Source organism: Liolophura sinensis, chromosome 6 (genome assembly GCF_032854445.1).
Source record: "Liolophura sinensis isolate JHLJ2023 chromosome 6, CUHK_Ljap_v2, whole genome shotgun sequence".
NCBI lineage: Eukaryota > Metazoa > Mollusca > Polyplacophora > Chitonida > Chitonidae > Liolophura > Liolophura sinensis.
Window position 1 is genome coordinate 37237382 of NC_088300.1, and position 13031 is coordinate 37250412.

Genomic DNA, 13031 nt, shown 5'->3' on the forward strand with positions numbered 1-13031 from the left:
GTTTTCTTATCACAAGAAGACTTCTGCCAAATGTGGAACTTGCTCAGTCTTAATGTAGAACTTCTTCAGTCCTTATGTGGAACTTCCTCAGTCTTAATGTGGAACTTCCTCAGTCTTAATGTGGAACTTCCTCAGTCTTAATGATGACCACTATCAAGACAATGATCACGTTCATCCATAATCCAGTATTGCACAGTTGTACTTGAATTAGTACATCATATACATGTGTGTCATCTAGAAGGCTTTTTTCGTTCATTCATTGGTGTGTTGTCATGTCTTACTTTTATGTGAAATAAACAGGGTATGCTTATTTATGTATTTATGTTGTTCATTTGTGAATAATGTGATCATAATCTCTGGTAGTGGATAGTTGGTTGAGTCACATAATGTATTCACTCAATTCATGTACACTTTTTCAACTAGCTGCATTATAGGTGTCAGTCTAGGGTCATTCACAATTGCAAACAGGTCTTTCCTTGTTCCTTGTTGCTATTTGCATATGATTTGTGGTTCATACAATTAATACAATATTCGTCACTGATTCTTTCCTCCAAGAAATCAACTCAGGAGAAATACCTTGATCTCCTTTGATGCACTGACAGTGATGCATTTGTCAGCTGTTATCCAACACTTTAAATCTGTGCTGAGGGCTAGGACCAGTTACTTGGCAAACCTCTTGACGTAAAGCTTAACTCTGATATAGAAAAAAACAAATTTGAACAGTTCGCTCCAATGACCAACAACTTGTCACAGCCAGACAACCAGCTATGTCCTCAGCCGTTAACCAAGGACAAGATGAAACATCTGGGTCAACATCTGGTTTTATTTGATTTTACTATAATACATTTCAGCCATACAACTGTCAGGTGATATAACAGGTCAGGAAACATCAGGGAAGAGACAAACATACACATTTGAATCCCCCATATACATAACCACAGAATGCTTTAAGACATGCAAAAGGAGAGAAACTTAAAAACCAAATGATAACATTACACTAGTACTGACAGTTCTGAGATCCTATATCATGATTTTACATCTCAATGATGTCTTTTAAGCGAGGGAATAATTTTAAAGCATTCTCTGATGTTATCCTCCGCACATCTGCCGGATCCATACATTTGGTTTTAGCGATGATGTCACAGGAGACAACTACATTGGAAGGCACATTCCTTATCTGAAACAAAGACGTCATTAATTACTATGGGAACCCATAACCATCTGCAGGTTGCTGAGAGGAAGCCAGCATGAGGTGGACTTGAACTCATAGCGACCACATTGGTGAGAGGCTGCTGGGTCATAACGCTGCACTAGAACGCTAACCAACTAAGCCATGGAGGCCCCCAACTTGATGTACATATATTCATCTTGATGCACACATAGTGAAAGTGTCATTAGATATCTTACTATCAAAAATATTATGTACACCTTTTAATGTACCTGATATGTAAGTACAAATATACCCTTTCATATATTTTGCATTATTTTCATACTTTCTTACTTCATTTATGAGATAAGAACACTCCATGTACTTACATGCTTGTCAGGCCCCAAGACAGGGGAGTCTGTCTCCAGAAGTAGATTATCAATGGGGACAACTTCTATCAACTTCTGCTTCTACAACATGTTATAAATTCACTGGAATCACTTGGTTGATCCCAATATAATACACGGCTGTAAATTAAACAACAAACCCATGTGTAAAACAACTGATATCGTTGAAACCAGCTATTGCTTATCAGTTGCAAAAGAAATCAGAAATTGAATCAAAAATAAGAACCTAGTTCTTCTCAGTATAAACCTGCACACCAAATTTGGAATCTTTATCAGAAGTCGTTCAACTTGAATGCAGTAGCATCATTACCATTTGCTATTTCCAACATTTCACCACAACATGAACCTGGAAATTTGCTATTTCCAACATTTAATCTCAACATGAACCTGGAAATTTGCTACTTCCAACATTAAATCTCAACATGAACCTGAAAATTTGCTATTTCCAACATTAAATCTCAACATGAACCTGAAAATTTGCTATTTCCAACATTTAATCTCAACATGAACCTGGAAATTTGCTACTTCCAACATTAAATCTCAACATGAACCTGAAAATTTGCTATTTCTATCATTTAATCACAACATGAACCTAGAAATTTGCTATTTCTAACATTTAATCTCAACATGAACCTGGAAATTTGCTACTTCCAACATTTAATCTCAACATGAACCTGGAAATTTGCTACTTCCAACATTCAATCTCAACATGAACCTGGAAATTTGCTATTTCCAACATTAAATCTCAACATGAACCTGAAAATTTGCTATTTCTATCATTTAATCTCAACATGAACCTGGAAATTTGCTATTTCCAACATTAAATCTCAACATGAACCTGAAAATTTGCTATTTCCAACATTTAATCACAACACGAACCTGATATTTCCAACATTTAATCACAACATGAACCTAGAAATTTGCTATTTCCAACATTTAATCTCAACATGAACCTGAAAATTTGCTATTTCCAACATTTAATCACAACACGAACCTGATATTTCCAACATTTAATCACAACATGAACCTAGAAATTTGCTATTTCCAACATTTAATCTCATGAAGCCTTTACCTGAAGCAGCTTGCATGACTGCATTAATTTAATGTCATTGTATGCAACATGTGATAGACATCCTAGTGATATGAGTATCTATAATTCTAGACCAGTCACACCTAATTCTGCTTAAGCCAAGGGGCTAGGGGTGTGTGACTTGATCCTGTTTAAGCATTTACATGAACAGGTACAATAAACCCTGACTGATGTACACTGACAAGAGGTTGTATTTCACCGGTTACCTGTGACCATTTGCCAGCTATCGCACTGGCGTCACTGCTCTGGTTTTACTCTCTATGTCGTACTTCTTTTATTATACATGTATTGTCTTCACATTGTTCACATGGACTGCTGGACATTGCCATCATTTAATCCCTTCAGCATAAAATACCAATTAATTAATTAATTATTACACATTAACCTAGATTTTCTTGATTCCTCCTTAACCCTTCCAATCCCAGTTTCGGACTGGTGCATCTCTACAGAGTTACAGGGATAAGGTGTATTACATATGAGTGTATGTAGCTATGAACATAATACAGCGGAATGGTACCTGTGGACTGTGTAATGCACAGGGAGGTATGGAGAAGAAGTAGCCTGCCTGTACACCTTCCAAGGCCACTGCGCTTCTGCCATCAAAAGCATGAAGTAGTACCTTCTCAGCCCCTGGGAACCACAACACAGTATACAGAAAGCATTTAGTACATGTTCGCTTTTATCATATAGTAATACACTATCATACTAGACTGCTATGACGTGAAGTGGCCAAACTGTTCCAAGGAACTTCTACTGTAATTCTTCAACCTTTTTGCATGTTTGAAAGGTGTTTATTCAAGCATATTCTGAGGGCATTATTCTGTGTAGACAGATAAAGTTTTACTTCTTGTGAAGCCCTGAAATTGGCCAATCCAACTCGTATTTTGTCCCCCAAAATCAAAGTGGAAAGGTGCATAAATTGCACAGAAAGTTGCTTTTTAATCCATATGAGAAAAAGTTGAGGAATTATATATGTGAAATTAATACAAAAGAGATCTAGAAAAAGCTTCAAATTCTAATGATATACAGAATATCTGACTGATCAGTCTCAGACTGCAATGACTGAAACAATCACCTGACTCCCTCGTACATGTTTTATTCATCTGATTGATGTTCCAATACACGGGACTACTCGAGTAAACAGAGAGTAAACATCAACTTGCCCATGTATCATGTGCAGATATGTTGAAGACTGACAAGTGATCTTAAATGAATGTTAGAATGCAGACGCAGAAACATGAGTGTCGATCATCAATTAAGACCAGACGAGGTCTGAACATGGGGAAAATTCCCTTTGCAAGTCTGGCTTTGAACCTGCAATTAACTATTTCTTCAGGTAACATAATATCTTGCTCTACAGTATTCTACATCAAACGACTGTCACACCTTACAGCATATGTACCGCATTCTATGCTCGCTTTACCTCACTGCCACCACTAGACAAGCTTGGCCTTTGGAGCCTCTGAGACGAACATAGGCTTGTTTAGGCTTAGCCACATCACTTGTAACATGATGCGGAGCTGTTTAATCAGCACTCACCAATAAAATTGTTTCAGGTTTTGGCTAAACATGCATGAACATGACGTGATTTGTTGTAGCGATTTGCTGAACTACTAAATGATTGAAAATAGGACAAAGCCTATTTCACATGATTCGATGTGTTGAATTTTGTACTGAGAAACAAAAACGACCTATAGACAGATAACTCACCATGCTCCTTTAACCAGGCCACAACTGGCTTTCCTGCAGATCTAGAGTGCACATTTCTAAAAAAAAAAAAAAAAAAAAATAGAATAAATCAAATGTCAACAATAAAAAAAAACATCCTGTCAATCTTGCCAATAAGACTGGCTACTTTCAACTGAAAAAACACCAAAATAATAAAATAATAATTTAAGTGTTATTCAAGTTTTTTGCTTTTTAGTACATGGTGAAAATTTTTCACACATGCTATCCATTTATTCAAGAGAGAACATTTCACGTACATTGCACTTACAGTGGCAGATCATACTTCTTGGCTAAGTCAATCTGAAAAAAAAATGTACATCATAATTTAATAAAACTGTTCCTTCTTGAATACAAGATTTTTCTATTATTTAATATGATATCTGCAATGAATATTCCAGTGTTTGATGTAAAACTTTATACTGGAGATGTACCAACAACTTTTTCTGTTCACTTTAATTCACACTTCCAAGCATTCAACAAGAGACTTTTGACAAACATTTATAATTGCCAATTTGCATCTTTACCATACATGTATATGTACCTGGCATTTAAACACCTTCCTCTGGGCATCTTTGTCATTTTCTCCTTGCACAAATTTGGGAAGGAAATCCAAACCAACCTGTTAAAAAAAGGAAACATACTTTTTCAACTTTTCTTAGTTTAATACAAGATACATGGCAAAAAAAAATAAATAAATAAATAAAACACAGTACCGGTATTGAAAACTAGCATGAATCTGATGGCCATTTATGTACTCATTGTTTTATATTACATGGGGTGGCACCTATAATAGCCTTAATATTAAAACCCACCCTAAAACATAATGCCAGTTAGCATTACATTCAGCAACTAGAACATTTCAGCAACTAGAACATACTACGATTGTCAAGATGATGTCTTCATATGCCAAATGCAGGAATAAATCAAGTCATGTTTTTGTCTATATTTTTTTTCATTCTGCAAATAATTGGAAGGTGAGATATCTTTATGTCCCTTTTCCATGTTGCAAAGCTACATACAAACATGTTACCTATACACAATCTGTGCTGAAGCTGATACAAGGACATGCTTAAAAACATGTCTGTTGGGTTGAACCTGACTAACCCTGCAAAACAGTCCTTTTGTTGGGATTTTGGTAAGGTTTTCTTTTTTTTTCTTTGAAATCCTTATCATTATTGATAGCCTGAATAAATTTTTTGCTGATAGGGTTGGTTTACACCCTACAAAGAATATTTTAAGGATGGCTCAGGGGAGTCTACAGACTGGTATTCTGCCAGGTAGTCCTGCATGAGTGAGGCCAGCGTCTACCTTCTGCATATACATGTAGTCTCCATACTGGCAAATAATCACACTTCAATCTACTCCACGCAAGACATAAGACATCTCTAATGAAAAGGAATGCACCTTGATTGACTGGTTGGTGTTTAACCCAAAACTGGTTAATATTTCACTTTAATACTTTAATGTAGGTCTGTGGTCAGTTTCAATTGTGGAAAAATCAAAAATGCCAGAAGTAAATCGTTGAGCTCTGGCCCAGGGATCACAAAACCATCTTAGACTTGAGTCAAACTTTTAAATCACTTTAAAGCTGTTATTTATTGTGTAACAATGTCAAAATATTTCTTGACAACATAAATTCTGGGTAAGCTAATGTAAGGCAAGTTTCAGCTAAAATAACCAAAAGGAAAATACCAAGTTTAATGATTGAAATTCTGATTTAAGTCCAAGATCACTTAGTGATCCTGGAGCCTGGTCAGTAAATCACATGCTTTCACACGTGTGACACACATTTTTTACTTCATCTGTAGAAGGAGCTAAATGTAGGTGACATATTGGTGACAGGCATGTGATCTCTTGATGACATGCCTGTCATGACATCAAGAGATCACATGCCTGTCACCAATATATCACGGAGGGGGCCTCCGTGGCTCAGTTGGTTAGCGCGCTAGCGCAGCGTAATGACTCAGGAGTCTCTCACCATTGCAGTTTCTGTGAGTTCAAGTCCAGCTCATGCTGGCTTCCTCTCCGGCCGTTCGTGGGAAGGTCTGTCAGCAGCCTGCGGATGGTCGTGGGTTTCCCTCGGGCTCTGCCCTGTTTCCACCCACCATAATGCTGGCCACCGTCGTATAAGTGAAATATTCTTGAGTACAGCATAAAACACCAATCAAACAAATAAATAAATAAGAAACTTCACGTAAGACCACCTACACGACCATTATGACCACACTACTTCTTGCCCCCAAGACAGGAGAGAAGACTAGGGAACCTCTAAACTCATTTGTCCAAGGCAAAGAAAGAACAGAATGTACCTTGAAAGAGAGAGGAACTACATGTATACATTACCATAAGATAACCAGGAAGCTCGCATTTCCTTAGCAACTGCACAGACACACACAGCATGGGCTCAATCCCAGCCTAAGAGAGTAGTACATTACCAGGCTCTCATTATTCATATGGCCTTGATGACAATAGCCTGTCAACCACACGCGTCAGATTTACATAGCTGATATCATATACATAACTTATAACTTGTTTTCCACTGGTATACGTTGTGCACAGAAAAGTTTGTCAGTAGCTTGTCATCGTATGGGTGGAAAAATCTTCAGCGTGGTATTAAACACCAACCAAATAAATAGATGAATAAACTTCCGCAGCCTACTGCCAGTTATGACATTTAGGAATAGCCACCACAAGAACTGGTCTTATACAAAAGTAGTTGATTTTAGTTACTCACCTCCCCTACACCTCCGATTCTCCCATGGTGTTTTTCAATCAGCGGCACCACCCTCTCAAACTCCTAGAGGAAAACAGGAAGCTCTTCATTCACAAGGCTTTGGCTATGATGATGAATACAGGTCATCACAAGAGTGAGTGAGTGCTTGGGGTTTAACGTCGTACTCAACAATTTTTCAGTCATATGACGATGAAGGAATCATTAGGGTGCATGCACGTGTAATGTGCCTCCTTGTTGCAGGACGGATTTCCACCGCTCTTTTATTTAGTGCTGCATCACTGATACGACTTACCGAAGGCAAGTAAGCCGCCCCGCCCGAGCCATTATACTGATACGGGTCAACCAGTCGTTGCACTATCCCCTTCATGCTAAACGCCAAGCGAGGAAGTTACAACTTCCTCTTTTAAAGTCTTAGGTGTGACTCGACCAAGGATTGATCCTGGATCTACCGGTCCCGAGTCATCACAAGAAACTTGTTTGCAACATACTTGAAAATAATACGTCCATAGTAGAAACTGAGTAACTTACGGCCTCCTACCAAGGATGTTTGACTACATGGGCCAATTAAAATGGCAATGCCATAAAGAAGCCTGCATTCTCAAAGCAAATATAACCTCAGCATTTCTTCCCACAAGCCAATGGAGCGATTGAGTGCTTGGGGTTTAACTTCGTGCTCAACAATTTTTCAGTCATATGACGATGAAGGAATCCTTAGGGTGTATGTAATGTACCTCCTTGTTGCAGGACAGATTTCCACCACTCTTTTATGTAGTGCTGCTTCACTGAGACGACTTACCAAAGGCAAGTAAGCGGCCCGCCCGAGCCATTACAGTGATACGGGTCAACTATCTCCTTCATGCTGAACGCCAAGCGAGGAAGTTACAACTTCCTCTTTTAAAGTCTTAGGTGTGACTCGATAAAGGATTGATCCTGGATCTACCGCTCCCGAAGAGGACGCTCTACCAACTGTGCTATCCGGGCTGGTCACAAGCCCATGGAGGTTAATCCCATCCAGTCTGTCACTGTCTTGCATTTCATCTATCTTCTAAGACTGCTTACTTCAGTAAAAGTAAATATGCATGAAGGTGACCGCACCAGGTATTTTATACCGCTCACTAACATTTCTGCTAAATCCTCAAGATGAATTACCTCAACTGTGACACTTCGGTGCTTGCCGTCTTCTTTCGCCTCCTACAAGGGCACAGAAAAATGAGAAAACAATAATATTATATACTGGTGAAACACAAGAAGAGGCAAAACCATGTGCATGACATTCATCTGCTTCACTACAAATCTCATAATAATCACTATGCTAGTAAATGACGCGTTGGGAAACACTGACAAGAAATTCAAGAAACATAACTGTTAAATGGTACATGTAATTTTAAATGTTTAATGTTTCAGAATTTTGCAGTTTGCATGCCATTTTTAACAGCAATACCCATTTACCATGCACGATTATTTCTGTCAGCACTCAGGATTTTTCGAAAGTGAAAGCAGATATGATTTATTTATGCAGTCATTTGATTAGTGTTTTACGCATTACTCAAGAATATTTCACTAATATGAATCAGGGTAACCATAACCTGACATTAAAAGGCAGTTTTACCACCTTAGATGAAGACTGAAAAACTTTTTTTTTCACCCATACACATTAGAAAATTCACGTACCATGACTTGCATGTATACCTAGCCTACAGAACAGATACAAACTCACTCAGCAAATCCAACATTTAAAACTGAAATTTTCATAATATAGAGACTAACAAACTTACAAAAGAAAATATTGAGATGGTGCAAAGAGCACTCCTGAAACTGTTTCTTGTGACAGTATTTACATATTTGATTGTTGTTTGATGGCATACTCAAGAAGTTTTCAGTTACACAATGGCACTCAGTGTTACCAATCATGACAGATATAACACTGAATATGATGATGTGTTTCAAATGAATTTTATCTCATTTCTTTGACTGCTTATCATAGCACTCAAAAATTTTTCACTTGTACGAATTACAAGATTAAAAGACATGAATAAAAAGCACACTGACATAATAAACTGTATGGCTTGGAAGTTAGTGAGTATATTTACTGCTTAGTATCAACCAGCTATACTTCATTATTTCTTCACTTTTTCTTCTAAATTTTTTGCGCACTGACCTGAACTGGGTGAAGTCCAAGGCACGGTAAAATTATGTCCGGATACCTGAGAAACAAAAAATAAGTCAATGGCACATTAAAACATCTTTCCTATTACAACGTAAACATTCTAAAGATGTGGTCATAAAAATGTCAACAAATAAAGCATACGTTAACTCATTTTAGAACATGACAATGTTACAATTTTGCAGATTTTAACAATTGTGCAAAACAAACGATGATCTAGTTGCATTATATTTTGGTTTTCTTCTAAGAGATTCTCATTAGCCTAGTTACTCAACTCTGTAAATCAGCAAACGAAACAGCAACTTTCAGTTTGATTTTGCAGACACAACTACAAGGGTTGGGTTGACCAATTTCAGAGCTTCACAAAAAGTAATAAAATAATTTTATCACAATACCCTATTTCTTCTAAAATTTGAGGCACCTGGTCTGCTCATTTCAGCCATTTTAACTGTAGCAGGAATACTGAGTTTCTTTTTTCTCAAATGGTTAGGCCATCTAATGAACATACTCATATATCCAAAAGGCTTGTAAAAAAATCTAATATTCTACTTTCAACACTACTAATATCTGTCCCAAATTTTAGAAGAATTAGGGTACAGAGAATAATGCTCCCAGAATATGCTTAAATAAACATCTCCCAAACAGGTGAAAAAAGTGAAGAATTACTGTATAACAATTACAGACTGAAAAGTTTCCTCAAATATATTAAAAAGTCTCACACATCTGTATACTTTACCTGTCAGCTATGGCTATCACATTGATAAAATCAGAAGGAAACTCAGGTACGGCCACAATACCTTTCACATTTGCCTAAAACAAAACAGCATTTCAGGAACATGTATACATCAGAGCAAGGACTTGTATCCCTAACAGACTGACCCCTGTCTATAATTATTAACAAAGAAATACTATTACTAAATAGCTAAAAAGCAAAGATGCTATTTAATAAATTCCAAAAATATCTGGTACCCTACATGTACCTGTGCATGTTTCAATAAATGTAAACAGCCTCCTGGAGAATTAAAAGCCTCTTTCCCAAGAGGTCTAAAGTTTTATGCTCAAGATCTCCAACCCTTGGATATGAAATTAAAAGTTTTGCACGCAAGACCACCAACCCGTGGATATGGAATAAAAAGTTTTGCACTCAAGATAACCAACCCTTGGATAAGAAATTGAAAGTTTTGCACTCAAGACCACCAACACTTGTCATATTGACATGATTGAATTAAAAATTTTGCACTCAATACAACCAACCCTTGGATATGGAATTGAAAGTTTTGCACTCAAGACCACCAACACTTGTCATATTGACATGACTGAATTAAAAATTTTGCACTCAAGATAACCAACCCTTGGATATGGAATTGAAAGTTTTGCACTCAAGGTCACCAACACTGGTCATATTGACATGACTGAATTAAAATTTTTGCACTCACGATAACAAACACTTGGATATGGAATTGAAAGTTTTGCACTCAAGACCACCAGCCCTTGGACATGAACTTTAAAGTTTTGCACTCAAGATCACCAACACTTGTCATATTGACATGATTGAATTAAAAGCTTTGCACTCAAGACCAGCAACCCTTTCCTCTTCCTTACTTACTAGAGAGAGCTTTCTGCTTTCCTCAAACAACAAATTAAACTGAACACTCTTGTAACAGAAAAAAAAAAACGTGCAATGAGTACAGCAAAATACACTAATCAAATAAATCAATTATTCAAAACTCTGCCCAAGATATTATTTGCATTACATGCGTCAGGTTGTCAGTATAAGACCTGTGGCAAAAACTACTCGCTTACCTCTCTGGCTTTTTGTATAACATCATCCACATCCTAAATAAAAACAAAAAGAATGAAGTTTGAAGCTGGTCAAAGAGAACATTAATACAGACTTAATTTGTGTTACAATTCCATTTGAGTTCTGTCAGTTTACATCACATACTCATTACCTGTACTGTTGTAACTCGTTGGTCATCGGAGAAAGGTGTGTGATCACTTACACCAAAGACAGTATCGTACACATCGTGTGTTCAGCTTGCATACAAGAATTTCACAGTGACAGAATGTGTACATGCTATGTCATCACACAGAACAATAGCTTTCCTTGCCATTTTGGAGCACTATACATGTTCAAGCACAACATTTGGCATGTGTTTGGTAAAGGTCAGTGGGGTATATGTCATAATTTTATAAGGCCTTAACCTAAATCTAGAAATTAGTAGGTCTAGGCCTAAACATATTTACAGTGTGATGTTGGACACTGCTGCTTATATACATGTATATTTGAAGGTTTTAGAGGGCATGTGAACAAGAATGACAGAATAATATGCAAGTTTAAAAAATGTAGGCCCATAAATAATAGCAATTAAGTCATCTGACTTTTGACTCAGCCTTTCGATGGGCTGTTACCTAATACTGTCCTTGGTGAATATGTAGGCCTATTGTTTTCATACAAACTGTCATACTGTCGGAGGTGAACATGTATGCCTACTGTTTTCATACAAACTGTCACAGTCAGAGGTGAACATGTATGCCTATTGTTTTCATACAAACTGTCACAGTCAGAGGTGAATATGTAGGCCTATTGTTTTCATACAAATTGTCATAGTCAGAGGTGAATATGTAGGCCTGTTGTTTTCATACAAGTTGTCATACTGTCATTGGTGAATATATAGGCCTATTGTTTTCATACAAACTGTCATACTGTCAGATGTGAATATGTATGCCTATTGTTTTCATACAAATTGTCATACTGTCAGAGGCGAATATGTAGGCCTATTGTTTTCATACAAATTGTCATAGTCAGAGGTGAATATATAGGCCTATTGTTTTCATACAAACTGTCATACTGTCAGAGGTGAACATGTATGCCTATTGTTTTCATACAAACTGTCACAGTCAGAGGTGAATATGTAGGCCTATTGTTTTCATACAAATTGTCATAGTCAGAGGGGAATATGTAGGCCTGTTGTTTTCATACAAGTTGTCATACTGTCATTGGTGAATATATAGGCCTATTGTTTTCATACAAACTGTCATACTGTCAGATGTGAATATGTAGGCCTATTATTTTCATACAAATTGTCATACTGTCAGAGGCGAATATGTAGGCCTATTGTTTTCACACAAATTGTCATAGTCAGAGGTGAATATGTAGGCCTGTTGTTTTCATACAAATTGTCATACAGTCAGAGGTGAATATGTAGTCCTATTGTTTTCACACTAATCCTCATACTGTCAGAGGTGAATATATAGGCCTATTGATTTCATACAAATTTTAATAAGCAAATGTGTAATCAATTTTAAATGGAAAGTGGTGAAAGATTTTGTTGATGAGCATTTCATACTTCTTTTTCTTTTCTTCTTTCAACACATATTATAATGTAAAAGACGGTTGGGACGCAATTTACCTCGTTAAATTGAGGGTCTGCTATGTGGCAATGACAATCAATCATACAGTCCGGGAATCCCATGACATTTACCCATCCCCAAACCCTTACCAGAACCCAGTTAGTTTGATCAATAGGCTCTGACAGTAGTCAAATTCAAAATTACCATCGCTAAAAAGTGCTACTCCTAAAATTTCCACGCTAACAAACAACGTAAACTGTCGTGAAAAAAACTCGTACCTTGTTCAAAACGGGTTTTTACGGAAACGATGTATTTCTTGAAAAATGTACGCGATATGACGTCATCACTTTATGGTTATGTTGTTACGGGTAGATTAATCTCGGCCAAAAACGATTTCTGGGCGCCAA

The 13031-nt window shown here is 37.0% G+C and overlaps 1 protein-coding gene across 1 annotated transcript; it reads right to left on the reverse strand.

Moving 5' to 3' along the window:
- Positions 1–640: 640 nt before the first annotated feature.
- LOC135468445 (putative deoxyribonuclease TATDN3) lies at positions 641–12823 on the reverse strand. The gene is made up of 12 exons (XM_064746709.1): positions 12684–12823; positions 11074–11106; positions 10007–10080; positions 9265–9310; positions 8256–8297; positions 7107–7169; positions 4914–4991; positions 4641–4672; positions 4355–4410; positions 3162–3274; positions 1537–1617; positions 641–1177 (listed from the first exon to the last, which is right to left on the reverse strand). Exons 1-12 carry the CDS (start codon positions 12744–12746, stop codon positions 1034–1036), a joined length of 825 nt encoding a protein of 274 aa, XP_064602779.1. The 5' UTR covers positions 12747–12823; the 3' UTR covers positions 641–1033.
- Positions 12824–13031: the final 208 nt, after the last annotated feature.

Coding starts and splice junctions, on each gene's coding strand:
- LOC135468445 (XM_064746709.1), bottom strand. CDS start 12,746: ATGGGATTCCCGGACTGTATGATTGATTGTCATTGCCACATAGCAGAC. Junction 4,411..4,640: donor AAGAAGTATGATCTGCCACT/GTAAGTGCAATG, acceptor TTTTTTTTTTAG/AAATGTGCACTCTAGATCTG. Junction 3,275..4,354: donor GGCCTGGTTAAAGGAGCATG/GTGAGTTATCTG, acceptor TGTGGTTCCCAG/GGGCTGAGAAGGTACTACTT.